Here is a 27,513-nt window from a genome sequence, read left to right as displayed (position 1 = left end):
TAAAAATATCTATTCACATTCCAATAAAACCTTCTTTGTATAATCTTAAAATAGGAGAGTGTATGCTAATTATATATCTCTTTTTAAAGACATGGATGGAGGCATGTAATCATTCTTCTGTAGGAGGAAGAAAGTGTATGTTGTTAACTGTGAAATTGAGTCACTGCATGAAGATGCACCACTCTAAGCAGAGTTTCTAATCTACCCTCTGCTAGCCTCAAGAAATATATAAGTCTTTAGTTATTGATTCAAGTGAATCCTTTAAGGCAAAACAACTGAAATGAGAACTTCTGCAGAGTATTAGTAAACACATTAAAGGGGCTTGTACCCTAGATAGACTATAAAATGGCTGTACTTTCTCTAACATTTCCTCTACGTGTACAGAAACCTGTAGAACAGGTTTTGTTTTGTGGGATTTTGCGAGTTTTTTTTTTTTTTTTTGACTGTTGACCTATGTGTAAGAAGCAGCTCAGCTGGTCTGTGGAAACCTTTTCTGGACTAGTTAGTATCTTGCACTTAAAAGTAAACATCATAGAGATAATATCACAAACTTACTTTTATTTCTTTATAGATTTTCACATGCTCAGTCCTTCTTAGACTGGTGGAAAATTATTTGCATACAGCTTCACACTCTTCAGAATAATTTTTTATTTTAAACTAGTCATTTACTGTGTTACCTTAGTGATGGTACCATTTCCCAGGCCCATAGGAATGTAAATATAGAAATAAAGAATAATGCATTCCCAATTTACAAATGCTTTGTATTTCAGAAGTTTACTTCAGAATCCCTTTTGTGAAGGGATTGTTGGAAATTTAGAACCCATTTTCCCTGGGAAACAGTTTATCAAGTGAGTGTTGGGCATTTATTATAGTTGAGGAATATATTTTACCCATGCTGTAGAAAAACCATTGCTACCTTGAAAAATATAGGAAAGTCAATTCCAATGATGAAACTAAATATAAAATAATTATGTTGGATAAGATATTATTTTTATTTTAAATATAAATGCTTAAAGAAAAGCAAGTTTAATAGGTGGATAGGTATTTGGAAGGATGCTTATGGGTTTTCTGGGTACTTTCGTGAGCTTTCAAGGTTGATTGCACTGTTTTTGAGATCTAATCTGACATTGAAATAAGTGATTTCTCTTTTTCTTGCTACAAGAATATTTCTGGCCATTGAGTTCATACTTAGCCATTCCTAAGGTCTAGCCCAGTGTGTGGCACATAGTAGGTACCTGATAGTAGTTACTGCATGAGGACTAAACTGTTTCTTTGGTTCACAAAATTGAAATGAGTTATTTTCCAAGATATACAAAAAAGGAAAGAGGCTTAGGGGCACACGTTTTTCATTATGAGAAAGAGATGGCCTGACAAGAATTGATTGAATTGTGAGATGTGAACAAAGCAAAAGTAAGATAGGTCTAACTCTGAAGAGAGCAAGAAAAGACCATGGTATAACTTGGTTGCTATCTTGAATGAGTAGGAATGGTGACGAGGGGAGGCAGTTTACAAAGGTATCTTGAGTACATGGAACATTCTAAAGTCAGGTGTCAACTTTAACTCAGAAGGATTCTGTCTTTGTAAATGTTTACTAGGACCCATATGAAGAAATGTGACTTCTTTGGAAAACTTGTCTTGGGTCTATCCAAATTAACTTTATTGGTCCTGAAAGTGTCTCTGTAGTACCAGTATATGAAGTTTAAAAGTCAGTAATGCAATATGCATATGTAATGAAATAATAATGTAATAAACAATATAGTAGATGCAAGTTTCAGTTATCGTGGATGATTTGTAATGGCATAAAAACTCTTCCATTTGGTCAAGAAATACTTTCTTTAGTCTATTTAAAATCTTATGTAAAAAGTAATGATTTTGAGTAGTCCTAAATGGTATATAATAGGTTCTTAACAAATATTTACTGAATGGATGAAGGTAGATTTGGACAATTTTCCATTTCTGGGATATATATATGTGTGTTTACATGCACATATATATTCATAATGTGGCTTAAAGATTATATTTAGCTGATAGTCACATAACAAAGAAAAATCTATTAAAACTATATTAGCATGTCTATTAATTATAGTCAAAGTTGGTATTTCACTAATTAATTAGTTTAAACAGAGATCTTTACTGCTTGTAAGTGAGATAATATACTTTCCAGTTTTGTAACTTAAATGTCTCAAATTTCTAGCAGAAACTCATGTAGTCTCTTCCAACTTTGGAAGGGTGAAAGATTATATTAAATTACTCAGCCAGAAAAACCGAATCAACTTCGAACAGCTCGGGGATAACAGACAACTTTAGCAAAATCACTTTCATCTCTACTCTCTCATGTTAATGTTTTTATAGATTGACAGGTCAAAGACAGGCACAGGGCTTACTGAAGCTATGAAATAGTTGTATTTCACACTATTTGTATAAACCATGCCTTAATATCAATAACAGCATCTAAACAAAATTTGTTATGTGTAATATGTATGTGCTTACAAGAAAGAATGAAAAATGAATTATGAGTTTCCCTTGATAATTCTATTTTTAAAGAGTAACCATTTGTTAATTTCAGTAAGATCCAATGCTTTAATGATAGTTACCAGTTTTTGAGAATACTGACTTAGGTTCAGATCTGTGCTATAAATTGAGATTGTAAAATTCTAACATAAAATTTTCAATCATTGACATTTATTAATAGCTAATAAAGGCAGAAAATTTTGGCTCTGACAAATGACTAAAGCTGTCAACAGAAACATTAGTGTGAACCTAATGAATAAAGTTACTAGGTTTTTTTTTCTGGAACTACAGTAGCCTACTAGTATCCTTAGATAATAAATGTAGTAGTAGTTGTATATATTCCTAACATTATGTGTTAATTATTTTTAAAAATGTATTTCAGTGTTACTGTACATTAGAAATAAAGAGTAATTAACAAGGGACATGAGTTTCTCATTAAAGAGTTTTTCTTCTGATGTAAGTCTGACTGATGCTTCCAGATGAATGGGACTCATAAAAAGCTCCTCACAACTTTTCCATTTCTGTGTAAATTGCCCATTTTTAGAAAATGCCTCTCCCTCAAATTCGGTTAATAAAACTTATAAAAACAAGTTTTTCTTAGTCATTTTGAACTGAGAAAAAGGATTATCCATGCAAGTCATTATTTATACTTCATTGTTTCACTCATATCTATAGGTTTTCAAGTACAAAATTCAGTTGTGGTGCTTTGTAATTACATTTAGGATGTATATTTTAAAATGGAAAAATTGAAGCATAGAAGATACTGATTGGAAGATTCTTTGACATGTATAATATGCTTCATAATGATATGGTATTATTACATATATAATGATATGTTTGTAACTTAACCATCTCTGTGAAGGCAATTCTAAATTACGTTTTTTGGGGGAGAGTCTTCCTGGATACAGTAGCAAATACAGTAGAACTTTAAGGTGCATGTTTTTGTTTTAAGATTTTTGTATAATCAAAAGCACCCATTTTAGGAGAACGGTTCAATTAATATTGACATACGTATGCACTCATCTAACCTCTATCCCGTTTAATTTTTAGAAATGAATCTTACAGGCACAAGTATTTGCCATGTACATTTGATTTCATTTCTTTCTATCTGTGAATCCTATTTGGAATACAGATAAAAGAATACTATCCCTGAACTTTTCTGAATTTTATTTTATTTTATTTTATTTTTTTGAGATGGAATCTCAGGTCTATCACCCAGGCTGGAGTGCAGTGGTGCGATCTTGGCTTACTGCAACCTCTGCCTCCCTGGTTCAAGTGATTCTTCTGCCTCAGCCTCCTGAGTAGCTGGGATTACAGGAGCGCACCACCACACCAGCTAATTTTTGTATTTTAGTAGAGACGAGGTTTCACCATGTTGGCTAGGCTGGTCTCGATCTCCTGACCTCATGTGATCCGCCCACCTCAGCCTCCCAAAGTGCTGGGATTACAGGTTTGAGCCACTGCGCCTGGCCCTGAAATTTTTTTTATGTGGTGGTAGGTTTATTTTAATTTTTTTAGTTTAACAGAAGGTGCCTGTGCCTTAAGTTAAATTAACAAGCTCTTAAGAAATCATTTTGGAAATGTTCCTCTCTAACTCATTGTTGATTGTAAAATAAACTTATGTGAGGAAAAGAAGGTTTATTTTCTAGTTGACTTTCTTCAAATGAGTTAGCGGTTTGGTTATACCTCTGGAAATGTTGAGACTTCTCTTTTGGCTTCAGAGATAAATTTCCCACTCCCTTCAGTTTTCCTGGGAAACCCTTGACATTCAAAACGTTATTTAAAAAAAATTTTTTTTGAGACAGAGTCTCACTGTGTTGCCCAGGCTGGAGTGCAGTGGCACAAACATGGCTCACTATAGCCTTGACCTCCCAAAGTGTTAGGATTATAGGTATGAGCTACTGCACCTGACCTCGAATTTTTATTGAATAGCATAGTTGGAGATTAGATATTAGACATTTTTCCCTTTGAAATATTTTAAGTGGGATAACAACAAGGGCATTTAATGCTCCAAGTGGCTATTCTCCTCTTCCCCTAGGTCCTTTCCCACCCCCTTCCCCTCCACTGCCAACTCTCCTTTCCATTTATGTCACTGAACATATTCAGATGACTCACTTGAGTGGTTGATTTTGGGCCATCTTCAATGGTGCTCACACACAAGTTAGGAATATGAAATATTTTACTGTGTATTAGGAAAGAGAATGCTGCCAAAATCTACTACAAAATCTACAGGGCGTGAGTTCCCTGGGAGCAGAGTTGGATGATCTTTTTTGGCTTTCTCTCCAGAATCTGAGCCAAGTACTACTCTTTATGAAACTTTATAGCCAAAGGAATCATATTTGAATAATGCTTTGAAAAGACAGGCCAGGCCAGGCATGGTGGCTTACGCCTGTAATCCCAGCACTTTGGGAGGCCGAGGCGGGTGGATCGCGAGGTCAGGAGTTTGAGACCAGCCTGGCCAACAGGATGAAACCCCGTCTCTACTAAAATACAAAAATTAGCTGAGCGTGGTGGTGAGCGCCTGTAATCCCAGCTACTCAGGAGGCTGAGGCAGGAGAATCTCTTGAACCCGGGAGGTGGAGGTTGCAGTGAGCTGAGATCATGCCGTTGCACTCCAGCCTGGGCAACACAGTGAGATTCCACCTCAGAAAAAGAAAAGAAAAGAAAAGAAAAGAAAAGACATGACAATCAGATATTCCACAGTTTGAACTAAAAAAAAAAGGTTATTTGTTTATTCATTCAAAATACCATTTAAGAGAGGCATTTCTACTATAAAAGCATTTGCATGATCTATTATACAAGCTTTGGAAAAAAACAGAACATTTGAAGGAAGAGGGAATTAAGCATCCACGAGCAAACTACACTACTCGGAGGCAATCACTGTTAACATTTTTAAATTATTTTTTCTATACATAGGTTTTATGTGTTTGTGTTTTTGTTTGCTTTACATAGTTGTAGTTATGCTACGTAATTTGGGATGCTGTTTTTTATATTAACATTTCTATTCTATTTCACATTCTTTGGAAATATTTTCGTAGACATATTTCATCAAATTTAATAAGTTACTGGTTGTAGGACGTATGGTTACTTTATGTACAACCGAGAAAGAAAAGAACCTGCCTGTTAGTGTAAGGTACCAACAGTTGTAAAACACACCTAAGCTTTCAAGATGTTAAAATGTAAAACAATTGTAAAAAGTTTAAAAGTTTAAAAAATCGGTGACAATAAACATACATATGTTTATTGCAGCACTATTCACAATAGCAAAGACTTGGAATCAACCCAAATGTCCATCAGTGACAGATTGGATTAAGAAAATGTGGCACATATACACCATGGAATACTATGCAGCCATAAAAAAGGATGAGTTTGTTTCCTTTGTAGGGACATGGATGCAGCTGGAAACCATCATTCTCAGCAAACTATCACAAGAACAGAAAACCAAACACCGCATGTTCTCACTCATAGGCGGGAACTGAACAATGAGATCACTTGGACTCGGGAAGGGGAACATCACACACCGGGGCCTATCATGGGGAGGGGGGAGGGGGGAGGGATTGCATTGGGAGTTATACCTGATGTAAATGACGAGTTGATGGGTGCAGCACACCAACATGGCACAAGTATACATATGTAGCAAACCTGCACGTTGTGCACATGTACCCTACAACTTGAAGTTTAATAAAAAAAAAAAAAAAAAAAAAAAAATCGGTGACATATGCTTATGTTCCATCAACTGGGTATGTCACAATTTAATTATTTCTCTCTGTTAGATTAGATAATTCTCAGTTTTTTATGATAAAAAATTGCAGTAAACATTTTTGCATATAAAGATAGTTCCTTATTTTAGTTTATTTTCCTAGGACAGATTACCAGAAATGGAATTACTATAAAGCCAGAGGCTGTGAACATTTTAAGATTCTAGATTCATATTTGCCAAATTATTGTCTAATTTATATCCCCACCAGTAAGAAATGAGAGCCTGTTGCACAATACCATCATTAGAACTGAGTTTGTCAAAACAACAAAAAACTTAGTGACATAATGGACAAAATAGTCTTTCACTTTGAGTTTGCATTTTTTTATTATAGAGAATGGTTAAACATTTACTAATGTGTTTATTAACTATAATTCCTCATTTATGGTTTTCCTTTATCTGTATGTTTCCTTAATGGTTTTCTTAATTGTCTTAAAGAGATCTTTTGTAATGTTATTAGCCCTCCATCTTTCGGATTCATATCACAGAATTCTCTAGTTTGTTGTTTTCCTGTAATTTTTAAAAATTATTTTATCTATAGAAATTCAAATGTATATTTGTGGAATATTTGTATTCATTTGATTTGTTGGTCTTTTTCTTTGAAATTTATTTTGTCACTTTTAAAATTAGAGAAACTATTTCACATCCAGAAATTTGAAAGTCACTTATATTAACATCTCTATCTGGGCTGTATTGTTCATTGATGTGTTTGTTTCTTGTGCTATTACCGTGTTACAGTACTTTATAACACTTTTCATTTCATTTCCTCCTAAGGAATCTTCCTTTTTCAAATTTGTTATTTTTGCTTATTTAGTATTCTTGACTAAATTTAGATACCAAAAAAATTTTTTAGACATTTGATTGGAACTGTACAAACTGTGGACTTCAAGAATAACTGACATTTAAATAATATTTATTCTATTAAAGAACAAAATAGGATGTGTTTTTTTAACCTCAGATCTTTCCTATCTTAATTATATAGGTTTTCTCCACAAGTCTCTTTATTATTTCAGAAAAAATAAATGTGCTCATTATAAATAATGCAGAAAAATACCTACATGAAGAAAGTTAAACCATCACAAACTCATAATTTAGATAAAATATAATTAAGATTAGCTAAGCCACGTTCTAATGGCTTAGCTGAAGGGATGAATAGATAAATAGATGTATACATCTATAAATACAGTTTCTATTTCTCTGTTTTATTTGTTGCTTTTCTATTTCAGGAACAGTAATTATCCTATTTTTGAAATTAAGGTTTTGTAGTTTTTAAAAATACAGATCTGGTATAGATTTTGTACATATTTAATGGCAGTGTGAACAAAATATGCTTTTCATTATGTTTTCTGGCTAGCAATTGCTTAGATGTGAAAGCTGTATGTATATTTATCATGTATTTGACTACTTTACCTAACTTCTACTAATTTCAGTTGTTCATATTTTTATGTATGTAATCATATTGTCTGTTAATTACAATTTTGTCACATCCTTCCCAAATTTTATAGCATTTATTTTATATTTTTATTATTTATATATTATATATTATATAATTATATATTATGTTATATTATTTATATTTATAGCATATATTTTATACTTTAATGCATTGACCACAACATATGGTAATGATAGAGTGATTGTGATGACCTTTGTTTTATACCCCTTCTTAGTAAGAATGCCTCCATTAACCATTATTTTGTAAATTGAGCTAAGAGTTATATCTCTCTTGGTTTTAATTTTATTGGATACCTTTTCCATATGCCACTGAGATAATTTTTATTTGACTTATTGATATAATTTATTATATTCATCAGTTTTCTATTATTAAAAATCTGATTTGGTATTTTATTTTGTAAACACAGCCTTTGATTTTTATTGGCCAGAATTTTACTTAGGGTCTACATTGAACATATTTAAACTGAAAATAATTTAGATCACTTTCCTAGTAGCTCCTGTTCTCATTTCTGTCAGTAGCTGTCTTTTATCTCTTTCCCTACCAGACTCTTGTTTTTTGTTTTGTTTTTGTTTTTTTTGAGACAGAGTCTCGCTTGGTTTCTGTTTCTCCTCCATCTTCCTTTCTCTTCCCCCTATTCCTTCACCATCTTTGTCCTTAGATAATTTTAGTTTGCCCTCACATCTGCATAATTGGTAACGTATAGAATTCTAGGTGAAAAAGCTTTTTCCCTAGAAACTATGTAAACAGTGTTTCACTGCCGTCTGTGGTTTGGTGTGAAGTTACTAATCCTGATTCCACTCTGACAGTCTGGTTCTTAGGTGCCACTCTAGAGTTTTCCCCTTTATGGAAGTTTGTGGGATTTCTCTTTAGAGTTTAGAAATTTCACCGTGTATCTTGCAGTAGGCCTTTTTGCATTCCCGCCGTGTGATAACCATGAGTTTACTTAAATCTGAAGACATGTTCAGCTCTAGGAATTTTGCTTCCTTTTTATTTGTTGATGTATTTGTTACTCTCTCATCAGTTATCTCTGTTTTTTTCTTTTCCTTTAAGAATTTATATTCAATTCGTATTGGCTCTCCAGCTCTACCCTGTATATTTCCAACTTTTCTCTGAATTAGTTACTTGCTTTTCTTTGTATTTTACTCTTCATTTCAGATTTCCATGGCTTGGTCTTTAAATTGCGGATTTGTTTTTCGATTCTATACCCTTCTGCCAATCGGCTATTCTATTGCATTGCATGTTCTTAGTTCCAAGAATGTTTTCTCATTGATTGTTTACTTCTTTTCCATAGCAGCCTGTTCTTATTTTATGGATGTGATAGCATAGCATATCTTTTGGGTATATAAATATAATGTAATTTTTACCATCTCCCCCATGGTTTGCTCTATTTATTTTTATATTTCTCTTTTATATTCTTGATTTTCATCAAACACCTCATGATTCTTGCATGTGATTTATTTATATTTATTAGTGAGGAACTGTACTGGTTGGTATTGGCAGCTGGTATGATCTTTGGCCACCTTAAAGAATTGGGCAAAGTAGCTGGGCACAGTGGCTCATGCCTGTTATCCCAGGACTTTGTAAGGCTGAGGTGAGAGGATCACTTAAGGTCAGGAGTTCGAGGCTGCAGTATGCTGTGACTGTGTCACTGCACTCCAGCCTGGGCGACAGAGCAAGAACTTGTCTCTAAAAAAATTTTTTTAAATATGAAATGGGCAAAGTATAGAATTAGGAAATGTACAAAATAAGAAAGTTAAAAAGCTTGTATGGGCCAGTTGTGGTGGCTCACACCTGTAACCCCAACACTTTGGGAGGCCAAGGTGAGAGGATCTCAGGAGTTTGAGATCAGCCTGGGCAACATACAGAGACCATGTCTCTACATAAAACTAAAATTAGCCAGGAGTGCGAGGCCAGCCTGGGTAACATGGCAAACCCCGTCTCTACTAAAAATACAAAAATTAACTGGACGTGGTGGCACATGCCTGTGGTCCCAGCTACTCGGGAGGCTGAGGTGGGAAGATTGCTTGAACCCAACAGGTCAAGACCGCAGCAAGTGGTTATCACACCACTGCACTCCAACCATAATGGGACAACCTTTTACCAGCTGTCATACTGGTGAAATTTTTAAATTCTGACAGGTCTAAATGTTAGGAAGGATGGGCAATAACTGCAACTAATACTACACAGCTGTGAAAGTATAAATTGGCATAAAAACTTGAGAAAGCAATTTGCCCATATTGAATGAAGATGACCATACCTTTTGTCTCTGCTTTGAATCTATTTTAAAGTGGTGTTTTGTTTTTTGAGACAGAATCTTGTTTTGTCACCCAGGCTGGAGTGCAGTGGCTCAATCTTGGCTCACTGCAACCTCTGCCCCCTGGGTTCAAGTGATTCTTGTGCCTCAACCTCCTGAGTAGCTGGGATTATAGGTGCCTGCCACCACACCCAGCTAATTTTTGTATTTTTTGTACACTGCACCCAGCCTGTACTACATTTTTTATCTGTTTATCTTTTGATGGACACTTAGGTTGGTTCCATGTCTTGGCTATTGTGAATAAGGTTGCAATGAACATGGAAGTGCAGATATTTCCTTGACATACTGATTTCAGTTCCTTTGGATATATACCCAGAAGTGGGATTACTGGATCATATGGTGGTTCTATTTTTATTTTTTTGCATATCCTCCACACCATTTCTTATAGTGGCTGTACTAATTCACCTTCCCACCAACAATGTACTAGAGTTCCCTTTTCTCAGCATTCTCATCAACACTTTTCTTTCTTCTTTTTTATTTTGATTGGCTGTGTCACAATCTATTTACTAGCCAGTTGCTGCATCCAGGACAGGAAATACTCTGGCCAAACCTGGGTCATGTTCTCACCCTTTTGGTGGGGTGAGGTGATGTGGGAAGTATGGCAGACACGTCTATCACCAGAAGAAACCCAGACCAAACAGCTACCAGAGTTTTTCTTCCTTTTCTTTTACTTCTCTGATTCAGTTATTTCTACTTCTATCTTTATTTCCATCCATCTTTTCTTGGAGATTTTTGGGGCAGTTTCCTTTTTAACTTCTTTAGTTGAATCCTTATTTATTTTTATTCCTATATGAATGAGTTATAATTATAGATTCTCACCCTCCCACATGTTCTGCCAACAATATAAAGGCTCCTTTTCAAGAACTATTTCTGATTTTTTAGCATTAATTTTGTTGAGCTCTTTGTGGGCCTCATTCCATCTCATCTTTTTGTTCCATTTTTAGTAAACATACACTGTCTATTCACACATAAATGGTGTATTGGCTAAAGATTTAATTATGGGGTTATAGACTTTCCTTCTCAGAACTCTAGGTTTTCTCCATGGCCTTGGGGCATTTGGTTCATGGAAGTCCAAAACCAACCTGATTTTTATGCTTTCATTTGTTTGTTTTTTAAAGGTCATTTTGTTGGAATGTGATTTGAGAAGGAAATGTTTATTTATTTTAAAAGCCACAAGACACTGAATGTTGGGTCTTATCATGAATCTCAACTAGAAAAATCTTTCGAATGATCAAGTTTAGATTGTTTTTCTGTTTACGCTGTTATATCTTTGATTCTGTTCCATTTTTAATTCCTTTGTTGTTTTTGGCTTCCTATCCTCCCTGCTCCATTGTTGTAACACCTGTTTGTTAGGGGATAACACTCCACTTTCTTCATATTGCTATAAAATACCTATATAGATATAAAGATAAACACACTCTATATCTTTTCTTCATCATTTTAGTTTTTTCAACCTTTTCTTGCCTTCTGGGAAAATTTTGGATGTGTCTGTGTCTCTCCCTACATCGTGAGCCCTTTGAGGCTTCTTTGTTTTATATTTCCTGTTCAGTGCCTAGTACATTATAAGTGTTCAGTAAATACTTTTTGAATGAATACATGCAGACTAACTAATTTTGTACCTTGAAGTTGCCCCAGATCCATTTTCTGTATTGTTATTCTGCTGTATGCAGTTTGGGATTCCCAATCTGCATTTTGGGCGCGTGTGTGTTTATGTGTGTGTATATGTGTGTATTTTCAGTCTTTTACCTTGGCCAGCTCTTTTTTTGTCTAAAAGAGCTTTTTGTCTCCTTTTCTTCTTTTCTTAAATTTATGTCTGTTCTAGCTTTATAGAGAATTAATTTCAGAAGCAACATTTCTTGCCCAAGTCTGTAGGGCATTTATTTCCTTTTCTTGTGTTCCCTTAATAGTAATAATAATAATAATAATAATAATAAAAACAACCTATTTGTTGTTTATTCTGCTTACTGACTCCTGGAAGAGGAAAAATATAACAGGGCCGTTGTCAGTCCACTAACATTTCTGGGCTGCGTGGCCTGCTGTCAGCATTAATGCTGAGGGCAGGTTGATGTGCATGGTCTCAACACAGTTTTCAATGCGTAGGAGGCGTTTATCTAGTGTCAGTCTTCTGGACTAACGTGTGTCTTTTCCTGTCCCCACTGCCTGCTTTGCTGAAATAGTATGTATGTTCTTAAAACTCTGAGGTAGACTTTATGGAAAAATTACTGCCCACCACCTTATCCCCACAAGGCACCATTGTCAGGCCTCTCCATTCCTTTTGTTCCCACCTTAAGCACTTTATCTTTGGCTTTATCTTTATCATGATAGGATACTGGGGGTTAAAGACTCAGAATGGGTGTGGGGCAGTGGTGAGTAACCTAGAGCCCTGATGCTCAATCTTACTCTAAGAACAACTTCATTTTACAGATAGAACAAATGACACCTAGAAGGGGGTGATTAACTTCTTTTGAATCATACAGTAGATCAGTTACCAATCAACTAGAGGGAGTTTATGTGTCTAGTGTTTGTGTAGAAGGTTTGAGTGCTACTTGGCTCATTGCTTAAATGAGCACCAGTGGGCTAAATGATGTGATTGGAGTAGATGCATATATAGTGACCAGCATGGTCGCCCAGAGTGTGAGAAAGGCAGCCTGGAGTTTGCAGGTGATGGGGCAGGTGTTTAGTCTAGGAATGGAGTGGGGCTGGCCAGGGTCTGAGAAGAACTGGGGGAGGCAGGAGAGTTCTGCCTTCATTTACAGGGAGTCTGGGTGCTGGAACTCAAGCATAGTTTAAGAATATGAGTTTTGATTTTCTTCAAAATGTGGATCCGAAAACTGAAGCATAATGATCAGATGAAATTTTGAAACAATGTTAAACTAATCTTATTACAATAAGTAGGTATAGGAAAGTATGAAAATAATTTTTTAAAGGAGATTGTATTGAGGCAGTATACTGTGTGTTATTTCCCCATTATATAACCCCATTTCCCCTAAAATGTTTGCTTTTTCCACTTAATAATAAGCTCCAAAGAACAGATATTGTGTTTTTCTTGTTCGTGGCTTTATCCCTAGTATTTAGCAAAGTGCCTGTGCTCAGTAATTACTCAGATTATTTATTCAATGAATAAATGAACAAACCCATCATCAGATGAAAAGGGGAGATAGTGGGCTGGGTGCGGTGGCTCACGTCTGTAATCCCAGCAGTTTGGGAGGCTGAGGCGGGTGGATCACAAGGTGAGGAGATCAAGACCATCCTGGCTAACACGGTGAAACCCTGTCTCTACTAAAAATCCAAAAAAAAAAAAAAACAAAACCTGGGCGTGCTGGTGGGCACCTGTAGTCCCAGCTACTCAGGAGGCTGAGGTAGGAGAATGATATGAACCCGAGAGGCAGAGCTTGCAGTGAGCTGAGATTGCGCCGCTGTACTCCAGCCCAGGCGAGAGTGCGAGACTCCCTCTCAAAAAAAAAAAAAAAAAAAAAAAAAGGGGGAGACAGCGAATCAGAAAATGCTAGCTAACCACCAGATTGACTTGGAAACCCTGAAAACGTTTTTAATTTAAGTAAATTAGCATTAGCTTGTTACAGTGAAAACCAAGCAGAGTAATAATGGACAAAAGTCATATCATATCTATGATACCGTGTCATAATTTGTACTCTGTTTTGGTGTCAGGGAGTATTTAAAATTCCTACAGTTATATATCTTTCCCTTAGTGCTGTAGAACTACAGGGAGAAAGAGAGCAATTACAGGCATATCTTATTTTATTGTGTTACACCTTTATTGTGCTTTGAAGACACTGTGTTTTTGAAAAATTGAAGGTTTATGGCACCTCTGCATTGAGGAAGTCTATTGGCACCATTGTTTTTGAAGGTTTATGGCACCCCTGCATTGAGGAAGTCTATTGGCACCATTTTTTTTCAACAGCATGTGCTCACTTTATATCTCTTGATACATTTTGTTAATTCTCACAATATTTCAAACTTTTTCATTGTTAGTACATATGTTATGGTGGTCTGTGATCAGTGATCTCTGATGGTACTATTGTAATTGTTTTGGGACACCACAAACTGTGCCCATAATCGATAAATGTTGCGTGTGTTCTGACTGCCCCGTCGACTGGCCGTTCCCCTGTCTCCCTTTCCTCAGGCCTCCCTGTTCCCTGAGACACAACAATACTGAAATTAAGCCAGCTCATAACCCTATAAGTGGCCTCTAAGTGTTCAAGGAAAAGGAAGAATCACATGTCTCTCACTTTAAATCAAAAGGTGGAAATGATTAGTCTTAGTGAGGAAGGCATATCCAGAGCTGAGGTAGGCTGAAAGCTAGGCCTTTTGCATCAGTAGGTTAGCCAAGTTGTGGATGCAAAGGAAAAGTTCTTGAAGAAAATGAAAAGTGCTACTCCAGTGAAAACACAAATAATAAGAAAACAAAACAGCTAATTGTTAATATGAAGAAAGTTTCAGTGGTCTGTGTAGAAGATCAAACCAGACAGACATTCCCTTAAGCCTAGTCCAGAGCAAAGCTGGACTAGTTCTCTCTTCAGTTCTATGAAGGCTGAGAGAGGAAAGGAAGATGCAGAAGAAAAGTCTGAAGCTAAAAGAGGTTGCTCCATGAGGTTTAAAGAAAGAAGCCATCTCCAGAACATAAAAATGCAGGGGAAAGCAGCAAGTGCTGTTCATAGAAGCTGCAGCAAGTTATCCAGAAGATCTAGCTGAAATCATTGGTGAGGGTGGCCACACAAAACAACAGATTTTCAGTGTAGATGAAATACCCTTGTATTGGAAGAAGATGCCATCTAGGATTTTCATAGCTAGAAAGGAGGAGTGAGTGCCTGGCTTAGAAGAAGCTAATACTCATTTCTCATTCCAAAAACCCTAGGGCTTTTAAGAATTATGCTAAAACTATTTGGCCCGTGCTCTATAAATGGAACAACAAAGCCTAGATGACAGCATGGTTTACTGAATATTTTAAGCCTTCTGTTGAGACCCACTGCTCAGAATAAAAGATTCCTTTGAAAATGTTACTGCTCATTGACAATGCACCTCATCATCCAAGAGCTCTGATGGAGGTTTACAAGGAGCTTAATGTCGTTTTCATGCCTGTTAACATCCATTCTGCAGCCCATGGACAAAGGAGTAATTTTGACTTTCCAAACTTGTTAAATAAATACATTTCATATGTTCATATTGTTCTAATAAAAGTTTAAAAAACGAAAGAAATATATTTCATAAGATGCAAGCTGCCATAGTGAGTGATTCCTCTAATGGGTCTGGGCAAACTAAATAGAAAAACCTGCTGTAAAAGATTCACCATTCTAGATGCCATTAACATTTGTGATTCATGGGAGGAGGTCAAAATATCAACATTTTCAGGAGTTCAGAATAAGTTGATTCTAACTCTCACGGATGACTGAGGGGTTCAAGACTTCAGTGGAGGAAGTAACTGCCGATGTGGTGGAAATAACAAGGGAACAAGAATTAATAATAGAGCCTGAAGATGTGACTGAATTGCTGCAATCTCATGATAAAACTTGAACAGGTGAGGAATGTTGCTTCTATGGATGAGCAAAGAAAGTGGTTTCTTAAGATGGAATCTACTCCTGAAGATGAAATGACAACAAAGGATTTAGAGTATTACATAAATTTAGCTGATAAAGCAGTGGCAGGGTTCGAGAGGACTGACTTCAGTTTTGAAAGCAGTTCTACTGTGAGTAGCAGTTCTACTGTGAGTAGCATCACATGCTATAGAGAAATCTTTCATGAAAGAAAGAGTCAAAGTAGCAAACTTTATTGTCTTCTTTTAAGAAATTGCCGGCGCGCGCGCGCGCACGGCAGACATTACATCCAAGAGGAAATAATCCAGGCAAGGAAACACAAACTAATCAAGATGTGTAGTTCTGTGGCTGCCAAGTTGTGGTTTTTGACAGATCGTCGCGTCAGTGAAGACTATCCTCAAAAAGAGATTTTACGAGCACTGAAGGCCAAATGTTGTGAGGAGGAACTGGACTTCAGGGCTGTGGTGATGGATGAGGTGGTGCTGACAATTGAGCAAGGAAACCTGGGTCTGCAGAAAAATGGAGAGCTAATCACTGCCTACCCACAAGTGGTGGTAGAGTACCAACCCCTTGGGTGCAAAGTGATAGTGACATCACTGTTTTGCGCCATCTAGAGAAGATGAGATGCCGGTTAATGAACCGACCTCAAGCCATCCTGAACTGCATTAATAAGTTCTGGACATTTCAAGAGTTAGCTGGCCATGGTGTTCCTCTGCTAGATACTTTCTCTTATGGTGGCTATGAAAATTTTACTAAAATGATGATGAAGCGGAAGTACTGGAGTTCCCAATGGTAGTAAAGAATACGTGGGGTCATAGAGGTAAAGCTATTTTCTTGGCTCGAGATAAGCACCATTTGGCTGATCTAAGCCATCTTATTCACCAGAAAGCACCATACCTGTTCCAGAAGTATGTTAAAGAGTCTCATGGACGGGATGTACGTGTCATTGTCGTGGGAGGCCGTGTGGTTGGCACTATGTTACGTTGTTCAACAGATGGGAGAATGCAAAATAACTGCTCATTAGGTGGTGTGGGGATGATGTGCTAATTGAGTAAACAAGGGAAGCAGCTAGCTATCCAGGTGTCTAATATCCTGGGGATGGATGTGTGTGGCATTGACCTGTTGATGAAAGATGACTGTTCCTTCTGCGTCTGTGAGGCCAATGCAAATGTAGGTTTCATTGCCTTTGATAAGGCGTATCATAGGTCTAGATGTAGCTGGTATCATGGCAGACTATGCTGCCTCCTTTCTACCCTCTGGCCGGCTCACCCAGCGTATGTCCCTGCTCTCCGTGGTGTCCACGCCAGTGAGACTAGTGAGCCGGAGCTGGGTCCCCCAGCCAGCACTGCTGTTGACAACATGAGTGCAAGTTCCAGCTCGGTTGACAGCGACCCCGAAAGCACGGAGCGGAGCGAGAGCTGCTCACCAAGCTCCCAGGGGGCCTGTTCAACATGAACCAGCTGCTAGCCAATGAAATCAAACTACTGGTGGACTGACTCCACTGGTAATTAACCAACAAAACCCTTGTAAAACTTTCTTTCTTTTTTCTTTTCTATTTTTAAAACCAACTTGCAATGCTGTTCATGGAGGATGCTCAGGAAGATGAGAGAAAATTAGTAGGATTAGTTGGAAAGAGTGGGAGATAGATGAGACCTCTGCTCGTAAGATGTTACTTTCATTTACAAATCCTACAAATAGAGAGGCAGAATAGGTGGGATATAGAAAAATGTCAGGCTGTCATAGTTACCCTTTTAAATTGCTAGAAAATTTGTATACTCACAGGCCATGAGGAACAAAATTTTTTTTTTCATGGTCCCTTACTTTTGTTTTTGTACCAGAAAAACCCGGTTTTGCTACAAATATCCGAGTAGCATAACTTCACATTGTGTTGGAAGATTTGTCATTGAGGAAAACATCTGCTTAAATTACAGGAACTTTTGTATTATACAGCTCTGAAAATTCTGCCATTTCCTTATTAACTAGCAGCTTTAATTTGTAGTTTATGAAATCTTGAGGGACTCTTTTACTGGGATTTCTTATTTTTGTTTTTTGTTTTTTCCCCCTTAATTTGTTGGGAGGGTCAAAGTGACTATAACCCGATAAAGACTTCTTAATGACAAAAAAAAAAGAAAAAAAAAAGATATCACCACAGCTACTCCAGCCTTCAGCAACCAACACCCTGATCAGTCAGCAGCCATCAACATTAATACAAGACTCCAACCAGCAAAAAGATTAGGACTCACTGAAGGGTCAGGCAATAAATATTTTTATAAATTAAGTTATACATATTGTTTTCTTAGATATAATACTATTGCAAACTTAATAGACTGCAGTATAGCATAAATATAACTTTTATATGTGCTAGGAAAAACCAAATACACTCGCTTTATTGAGAAATTTGCTTTATTGCAATGGTCTGGAACTGAACCTACAGTATCTCCTAGGTATGTGTATACATGAATGCATTTGGCTTCTTTTTTAAATTCTACTTTAATGCAGAATATTTGGTCATTGATTATTATGCATTCAGAGAATAAGTGTATATTTTTTAAAATAATGGAAAAAAGTGTAATTGACTCAAAGAGTCAGAAATGTCTAGGACATTTAAGGTAGAATCATATCTAAACTGCTGTGCCTTTCTCTTTAGTGAAATAATTCATTCACTATGTCATGGAACTTCTAATAGCAGCTAAGCATTACAGAATACATATAGCTAAACATTATAGAATATATTTATTATTATTATCACTTTCTTTGGTCAAAATATCTAGTTTTACACATCAACTTGGACTCTAAAATTATATCTTGTATAATCCTTATGTTTCTATTGCAGGAAAGATTTTAAACTTTGTATAAAAACTTTCAAGCAAAACTTTAAAAATATTGTTTTAAAAATATCTTATATTTATTTAAATTTGGCATGAAGCTTGAAACTCATTTTAATTTGATCACTTTTAACATTTCAGATTACTGAATTCATGTTATTGAAAATGTATAAGACATATTGGTATAAAAATTTAAGCATATTGGCCGGGCGCGGTGGCTCAAGCCTGTAATCCCAGCACTTTGGGAGGCCAAGACGGGTGGATCACAAGGTCAGGAGATCGAGACCATCCTGGCTAGCATGGTGAAACCCCGTCTCTACTAAAAAAATACAAAAAACTAGCCGGGCGCCGTGGCGGGCGCCTGTAGTCCCAGCTACTCGGGAGGCTGAGGCAGGAGAATGGCGTAAACCCGGGAGGCGGAGCTTGCAGTGAGCTGAGATCCGGCCACAGCACTCCAACCTGGGCGACAGAGCGAGACTCCGTCTCAAAAAAAAAAAAAAAAAAAAAAAAAAAAAAAAAAAAAAAAAAAAAAAAATTTAAGCATATTAGCAGTTAAAGTTATAATTTTTGTTGGCTTATTTGTTTTTAGCATTCCATATTGGAAGAAGAGCTTTCTACACGTGAAAAAAATGCCCTTGTTTAGCAAATCACACAAAAATCCAGCAGAAATTGTGAAAATCCTGAAAGACAATTTGGCCATTTTGGAAAAGCAAGACAAAAAGACAGACAAGGTATGAGCTAAAACAGTAACATTATGATGAAAGTACATGCATTGCAATGCCAAAAACCAATGTAAAAGCTTAATGAAGAATTCAAAATATGGTCTGTGATGTGCACATAGAGCTTCTATAAATAGATTGAAGTTGATTTCAGGTTTTATGAAACTGATTATTATTTAGTCTGTTGGGATGAACTTTAGGTTCATTCTCTAGAGACTCTGACCAACACTGGATCCCTCTAGACTACATAGCTTAAAGATCTAAAAGGTTATACTGGTGTGTAATGTTACATTTACATGAAAGATAAAAAGTTTTTATTTAAAGATTGACGGATAGTTTCTGTTACGGTGAATCTCATTTTCATGTGGTTTTAAGGTGTTATTTAATGGGGCTTCCTCACAGGAATGTTAGTTATTCCTTCAAAGGGATATTGAATCCTATATATCCGATTTCTCTATAAAGTGACTAGTTTATGGCGAGATTCAAGATATCTATAAAAGAAATACACAAGTTCATAGTATCCTTCTATTCTAGTAAATGATACAATCTTGAATTCTACAAGGAGTGCAGAAATAGCTTATTCCAATTCTAGTACACTTTGTAATATTGAGCCAAATCTTGGCCCAAATAGAAGAAAAATGGCCTTTTTTGCAAGTATAAATCTAAATGGTAAAAGGGAGAAAAAAGAAAAAAAAAAAACCCTTTTACACATTTTCATTAGTAACTAGGAAAAGGCCAACTAAAACCACAATAAATTCACATTATGCAACTACTGCCTTGGCAAAAATGAAAAGATGTGATGATATTAAGTGCTGACAAGGATGGAGAGCAATGAGGACTTTTCATTAACTGTGGATGATGACGTATACATTTATGTAACTGCTTTGAAAACCAGTTTATTATTATCTGTGAAATATGAAGATATGCACGTACTAAAATCCTGCAGTGCCACTCCCAGTTGTAAACTCTAGAGGTATTCTTGCACATCTGCGCCAGGAAAAAGGTACAAGACTGTTCATAGCATCGTTGTTAATAAAAACCCCTCAATGGAAACAACCCAATGTCCATGAACAGTAGAACCAATAAAAAAGTTGTGGTATAGGCATTAGTGCGGAACACTGGAAAGTGATAAAAATTAAAGAACTTCTGCCTACATGCAACAGCATAGATGAATTTCTCAAATATAATGTTGAATGAAAGAAGCAAATCATGAAAGGGTAATGTACTAGTCCATAAAGTTGAAAATCAGTGGAACTAAGCTATATTGTTTCAGCCTAAGTTTTCTCATCTATAAAATAGGAATAATAAGAAATGTAAAGACATGTTTGTCACAAGAGATATAAAAGTATTTACATCTGAACTGAAAGGAGCCTTCAGGTGACTCCTGGGTGCTGAAAATGTTCTGTTTCTTGACTGGGTGATGGTCCTAAAGATATCTGCTTTATGATTATTCTTAACTCTCTCTTAAACATACTCTCTATGTATGTTTAAAGCACTCTTCTGTGGATATATCTCACAATTTAAGATGCTTCCAGTCTAGTACATTAAGGATTGCTTCAGTCGGGCTATTAAGGATATGAAAAATTACTTTTTAAAAGTAGTGTCAAAATTAGCCAGGTATGGTGGCGAGTGCCTGTAATCCCAGCTACTAGGGAGGATGAGGCTGGAGAATTGCTTGAACCCAGGAGGCAGAGGTTGCAGTGAGTTGAGATCATGCCGTTGCTCTCCAACCTGGGCGACAAGAGCAAAACTCCATCTCAAAAATAAATAAATAAATAAATAAAAGTAGTGTCACCCAAGAAGCAGAGCTAGAGACAAATAAAAATAAATAAATAATAAAAGTAGCATAATGCTACCATGAGTTATTTTTATGTAATTTGCCTTATTCTACTCATTTCCTTCTTCATTTATAATGATTACAGTATTATACTTAAAAGTAATAAAAGTATATTTCTTTTAAAATATTCAGACAAATTGTTAACTACATTAGTCTGCTCTCCTTTCCTACCTATATTAATTTAAAAGTTTTTTAAATTGAGGTATAATTAACATACCATATAATTCACTATTTAAAGTGTACAATTCATTGGTTTTTAGTACATTCACAAGGTTTTGCAACCATCACCACTATCTAATTCTAGAACATTTTCATCACCCACAAAAGAAACCCTGGAGCCATTAGTAGTCATTGCTTATTTCCCTCTCCCCTAGGCCCTAATACCCACTAGTCTATGTACTTTCTGCGTCTATGGATTTGCCTAGTATTCTTTAAAATATAGTGAGGTTTTTTTTTTTAAGTTTCATAGATAGCAAAAAAGACAGTGATTCTGTATGAGGAATAAATGAATTGACAAAGAAAGCTTATGAGTTTTGACAATTTACAATCGTATACTTGGACCATTCAAAAATCAAAAGAATAGGAATTTGTTGAAAAACCTTAACACAATGCTTTAAATAAAGATTAGCAGCTACTGATAAGTCTTCAAAATGGAATCAATTTAATTTTCAAGAATAAAGTTTATGTTGAATCGTTAGCAAAATTAGACAATGAGTGTGGTTTAAAAGATTATTGGGATGGATGCGATGGCTTATGCCTGTAATCCCAGCACTTTGGGAGGCTGAGGTGGGCAAATTACGAGGTCAGGCGATCGAGGCCATCCTGGCTAACGCGGTGAAACCCCATCTCTACTAAAAATACAAAAATTAGCTGGGCGTGGGGGTGGGCGCCTGTAGTCCCAGCTACTTGGGAGGCTGAGGCAGGAGAATGGTGTGAACCCAGGAGGTGGAGCTTGCAGTGAGCCGAGATTGTGCCACTGCATTCCAGACTGGGCAACAGAGCAAGACTCCATCTAAAAAAAAAAAAAAAGATTATTTAATGTATGTTGACTAAGTAGAAATACCAGAGAGCTTTTTTATGTAAATAAATTTTATAATATTTATAATATTTTCCAAAATGAAAAAGGCAGTGCTTACTGTTTTTGTTTGTTTGTAACTGTACCATCAATTATAAATAAACAGAGCCCAAGACCAAGAAGTGGTTTTTTGAATTATTTGTTTGTTTGTTTATAGCCTAAAAATTTTTATTCTTTTAACTGTTAGCATACTTTTTGGTCACTAGGCTTCAGAAGAAGTGTCGAAATCACTGCAAGCAATGAAAGAAATTCTGTGTGGTACAAATGAAAAAGAACCCCCGACAGAAGCAGTGGCTCAGCTAGCACAAGAACTCTACAATAGTGGCCTGCTGGTGACACTGATAGCTGACCTGCAGCTGATAGACTTTGAGGTAAACCAGGTGTAAAAGGACACCAGTGGTGCTTTTCAATTTGAACATATATCTATCACTATTTCGACTTTTACTTTTCATTATTGCTTTCCATATGTTATTTTTTGAAGTTTTTTCTAAAACATCTACAATTAATCTATTTTTTACAAAAGCAAAAAGCCAAACTATAGTTAAGTTTTATGCAGCTAGGTAGCAAAACTAATGGCTAATAGAAGTAATAATAAGAAATGACATTTGTTGAATGCTTGCTGTATGCCAGGTACAGTTTCAAGCATTTAGCTCATTGAATTCTTAAAACTACCTTTGTGTTTAATACTGTATTATTAGCCCCATGTTATAAAGAACCTAAAGTTCAAAGATATTAAGTAATTTGCCCAAAGTCACTCACTTACTTCAGAGCTTCAAATTCAGACAGTTCTTTTAATGAACATATTATACTAATGATTTAAGAAATGTGTTAATTGCTGGTAATATGTTTATCTCCTTTTGAAAGCAATTATACCTAATTTACCTAAATAATACATTGACTAAGTAAAACAAAAGCTTAGAAATGTAAGTGGTGAATATGTGTAGTCATTTTATTATCTATTGTGTAACTCAGAGGTTGTGATTTTTCAGTGAGAAATGGATACATAGGCAAGTTCGGGCATTGAGGTGACAGAAGTCCTGGTTTGGCATTGTTGCTTTGTTTCTACCACAATACCAATTTTGTTCCTATCGGGTAGGTACTTGGGTCTCCATTCATTCTCAGAGATAGAGGAGATATGCAAAGTGAATTGCTTTTCGTTTTGTTCACTGAATAAGTGGAAGGAAAACTAATGACTGTGATTACCATGATTAGAACAAGATCAGGTCAGGGCTCTGGGGATCTGTGGAAATAGCAGCCCACAGCTCTCTGCACAAGTTAGACCAGGGAAGATTTTTAGCAACTGAAGCAGAGGAGGAGGAGTGCAGAGCCAGGAGGCATGCAGTCCAGTTGTGGCTAGAAGCAAGGCCAAGTGGGGACCCGGAAGGGCCTGGACTTCAGCTCATCCTTTCAGTTACAGCTGTCTTTTTCTTTCTTTCCCTTCCTTATTCAATCTTTGCCTTTGACATTTTCTGACCCATAACCTTTTTCTTTTTCCTCTTGCTTGGCTTGCTCACTCTCCCTCTCCATCTTAGGTCCCATTTCCTTTGAAAGCCAACTATATGTGAAATTATAGTCTTACTGTATGTATATACTTTTCTGTTTCTTTTATTTAATTTAAAATTAGGTATTATGAACACTTGTAGAAGCTGTGGCATAGTGAAAAAAACACTTGACTCAGAATGAGAATTGCTTAAGAGTCCCAGCTCTGCTATTTCATGGTCAGTAACTTAACCTCTTTGAGCTTAAGCTTTCTCATCTATAAAATAGGAGTAATATGAACTTACAGCATTGTTTTAAATATTAAACTAAATAAAAATATATACTATATATGTTGTGTTATATAGGGACACTAAATACAAATGCAAACTGTATACAAATGTCAAGTAGTTGTATTCTTTCATTTCCTCTTTTTCTCAAACTCGAGAACTAAAGTTAAATGTAAGCTGGTTTTTTTTGTTATAACCCTTGATTTTTGTTTTTGTTATAACCCTTAATTTTTTTTAGATTTAGTTGGTCAGTGACTATAAATAGGAAAACGATTCCCTATTCTTATAGTATTATAGTTTTATAAATTTACTATTGTTTTGCTCATTTATCTGAGAACAGCAGCATATTAAGCTACTGTCATCATTAATTCATAAGTATGCTTGAGTTAGTTTATGAGATTAACCCAATTTGCAGTGGAGTGCTGGAAGAAATATGACTAAGGATGGTTATGTTTTGAAGAATGAGTCAGGGATGAGAGGTCGTCAGGTTCAGTGACCTGGAGAAGCCTTGAGCAGCCACAGAACCTCAGGTTCAAAGTGCTCTCCAAGAATTGGGGAGTTAGGGAGGAGTATACCAAAGAAAACCTTTGGGTGTCTTACAACTTTCTTTGGCATTGGCTCAGATAACAAAAGTGGAACGTAAGAAACAGTTATGTAAGTTCCCCTTCTTTTATGTGGCGTAACAAATATAAATTAAAATTTTTGAGAAGAAGTTAATTTAAAAATTATTTTGGAAGTAAGACATTTAGTTCCCTAAAATAGACTTGTACATTATTGTCAAGTAAACTTTTATTCTCTGGAATCCTTGGAGAAAGGAAGTATCTTTCTGAACATTTGAATTTTCCATATAGCTGAAGATTAAGCCTTCAAATGTGGAGTTAAATTGATTACTCTTGTGGATTACTTTAATTTTTAAAATAAAATGTATTCTATACTTGCCTTCCCTCCTGAATAATATAAGTTTTAAAACTGATGATTTAAAACTATTATGAAGATTTGTTATTGTGATAATAAGATAGCAGGCAACTCTTAACTTTGTTTATTCAATTGACGTGACACATACCTAGAACGTAATTATAAGTGAACGTGATACTCCATAGATGCAGCCATCCTCCTTCTCTAGCCCGTAGAAAAGTATATACTTCTTGGTCGAATGAATAAATGAATGAATGAAAAGGAATGAAAGTTTAGTACAGTTCAATTGTAAGCATTTCAACTACATACAGTATTTTCAGGAAGGAGGCGCTTCCTTCCTGCCATTATTAGCCTACTTGTAGAAACCTACTATGTTATCTCTATGAACTGGAGGCATGGATGATCAGCCCGCAGGCGGCAACTCTCCTTCTCAAGCTTAAAGTATCTATATAAGCTAGTGACAGCTTGATAAAATTCCGTCTGACTTCAAACTTACTCCAACGACACAGAACCCCCCACTCCCGTGTCTCTTGGTTCATGGCTTGCACTGGGACAACCACTTCTATGTTACCTTGAGTACTAGGACTGTGTTTGCCATACCTAGTGGCATGTTAGTATGTGAATTGATTGAATGAATGTAGTAATGAGAATGAGAGATCAAAGCAGAGGTAAAAGAATTGGACCAAAAGAAGGTGTCAGGACACACCAGTGAGCCATTTTTTCTGGAGGAATTAGTAAATTGTTTAGAAGATAATTCAAACTCTTTGGAGTGATGATGATATGATTTCAGTAAGTGAATAGCCTCTCCTGGTGCTTCTTTGGAGAGAACAACAGTCATTTGACTGTAAAATTTCTGGTATGTTTTGATAACAGAAAGGAAAAATTATTATTTTAAGGATGGACTACAACTTTTGCCAGATAACCTAGGAGAATGGCACATTCCTTACAGAGAAAAAAAGTGAATTTTTATTTAGAAGATACCATGATTGGCTTTTTTGTTAGTTTGAAAGGCTGAAGTCTCTAGGCAATGTCTGGAAGGAAAAGTCTGAAAGAAAAAAGCTTAGATTTCCTTGGCAGAGAAAAGTAACAAATTTGAGAAATGCCCTCTTTGGCTAAGGTTGATAGGAGTAGGAAATAGAAGAAAGATAGGAGAAAGGTTTGGAGGGAGGGAGAGAGAGGGATCCAGAACCATGACAAAAGGAAGGTGTTCATGGAGAAAGATGATCAGGAAGACTGAGGAACCTTTCATCTTTCATAAAAGTGATCTGTAGACTTCCACTTGAAGGTGTTTCTGCACTGTGCTGTAATTATCCTTTGTTAATCTTAAACCTTTGTAAAGGAACTCTGTAGTAATCATACATGTTGAGGCCGGGCACAGTGGCTTCTGACTGTAATCCCAGCACTTTGGGAGGCCGAGGCGGGTGGATCACGAGGTCAGGAGATCGAGACCATCCTGGCTAACACGGTGAAACTTCATCTCTATTAAAAATATAAAAATTAGCCAGGCATGGTGGCGGGCCCCTGTAGTCCCAGCTACTCAGGAGGCTGAGGCAGGAGAATGGTGTGAACCCGGGAGGCGGAGCTTGCAGTGAGCCAAGATTGCACCACTGAGCTCCAACCTGGGTGACAGAGCGAGAGTCCATCTCAAAACAAAACAACAACAACAACAACACATGTCGAGTGAAGAAGGGATGGTTTTCTATACTTGGAGTAAACTGAGTGTTGAAAAAATAAACAGTTGCTGGAAACAAGGCAATGAATGGGGGTTGAAGGGTGCTAGGAGCAGGGGTTTGGAACCCTGAGCTGACAGCAGTGATGGTGGCTGGCAGCACTGACTTAGACTGGGTGGCAGGGACTGACTCAGGAATCTTTGACAAACCCACTTCTCTGTCAGGAATCCAGAGGAAAGTGGCCCATTGGGGTAGGGACAATACTGGAGGATCCTACTATCATCATGTGAATAATGGCTAGTTAGGAGGTCGGCCTTCGGGTTAAATAAAAATCTCATTACGTAGCTATAAATTTTTATCTAATCCTTTAAGCCTTAAAATTGCAGACAGACAAGAACCATTTCAGCATACTATTATGAGGTTCAAAAAATGATTTGTGACTGAGTTTGCAAGGCTTCTGATTTTTATGGGCTCAGGATCAAACTCAGCTGTGTTTTTTGAGGTTTGGCTACTATTCAAAACACAGCTTTATACTCTTTGATGTTTTGAAACACAACGTGATAAGAGATCAAAGGAGGGAAAATGTATTGCCTATAAGGTCTGATACATTCATTTTAAAGGCAGGTGTGCCTTGCAAAACTAGGGGGTGGATGCAAAGTGAACTGTTCAGGCTGAATAAGCAGCCCCAATAAGCAGAAAATTGTCTTCTGTGGTAACTTAATCCCTAATGATTATTTCTTGCCACATTAAAAAAAAAAAAAAATTAGCAAAACAGGCCCAGTGCAGTGGCTCACGCCTATAATCCCAGCACTTTGGGACGCTGAGGTGGGAGGATTGCTTAAGCCCAGGAGTTTGAGACCCCCCTGGGCAACATGGCAAAACCCTGTCTCAACAAAAAATTAAAAAAAAAAAAAAAAAAAATAGCAGGCCATGCGTGCCTGTGGTCCCAGCTACTCAGGAGGCTAAGGTGGAAGAATCATAGTGGTTGAGGCTACAGTGAGCCAAGATTGTGCCACTGCACTCCAGCTTGGGTAATAGAATGAGACCCTGTCTCAAAAGAAAAAAAAAAAAAAAAAAAAAGCAAAACAAACACTCCAGGATCAACTTTTCTGCTTTTCA

General features: G+C 36.5%; 1 protein-coding gene and 1 pseudogene across 6 annotated transcripts in view; both read left to right on the top strand.

The window, feature by feature from the left end:
- CAB39L (calcium binding protein 39 like) overlaps positions 1–27,513 on the top strand; it is a 141,636-nt gene that overhangs the window by 47,865 nt on the left and 66,258 nt on the right. For 4 of the 6 annotated variants that reach the window (XM_037986682.2, XM_037986681.2, XM_037986683.2 and 1 more), the window contains 2 exons: positions 19,002–19,143; positions 22,250–22,414. In XM_037986682.2, the coding sequence (XP_037842610.1) occupies positions 19,042–19,143; positions 22,250–22,414 (267 nt within the window). In that variant the 5' untranslated portion in view covers positions 19,002–19,041. The remainder of the gene's footprint in view (positions 1–19,001; positions 19,144–22,249; positions 22,415–27,513) is intronic. The other 2 variants (XM_037986684.2, XM_007960396.3) reach the window with 1 other exon arrangement.
- Positions 13,513–17,903, top strand: LOC103214420 (beta-citrylglutamate synthase B pseudogene; annotated as a pseudogene).

Source organism: Chlorocebus sabaeus, chromosome 3, assembly GCF_047675955.1.
Source record: "Chlorocebus sabaeus isolate Y175 chromosome 3, mChlSab1.0.hap1, whole genome shotgun sequence".
Lineage (NCBI taxonomy): Eukaryota > Metazoa > Chordata > Mammalia > Primates > Cercopithecidae > Chlorocebus > Chlorocebus sabaeus.
The sequence above is the reverse complement of the archived record's forward strand: the minus strand, read 5'-3'. Positions and strand labels throughout refer to the sequence as shown.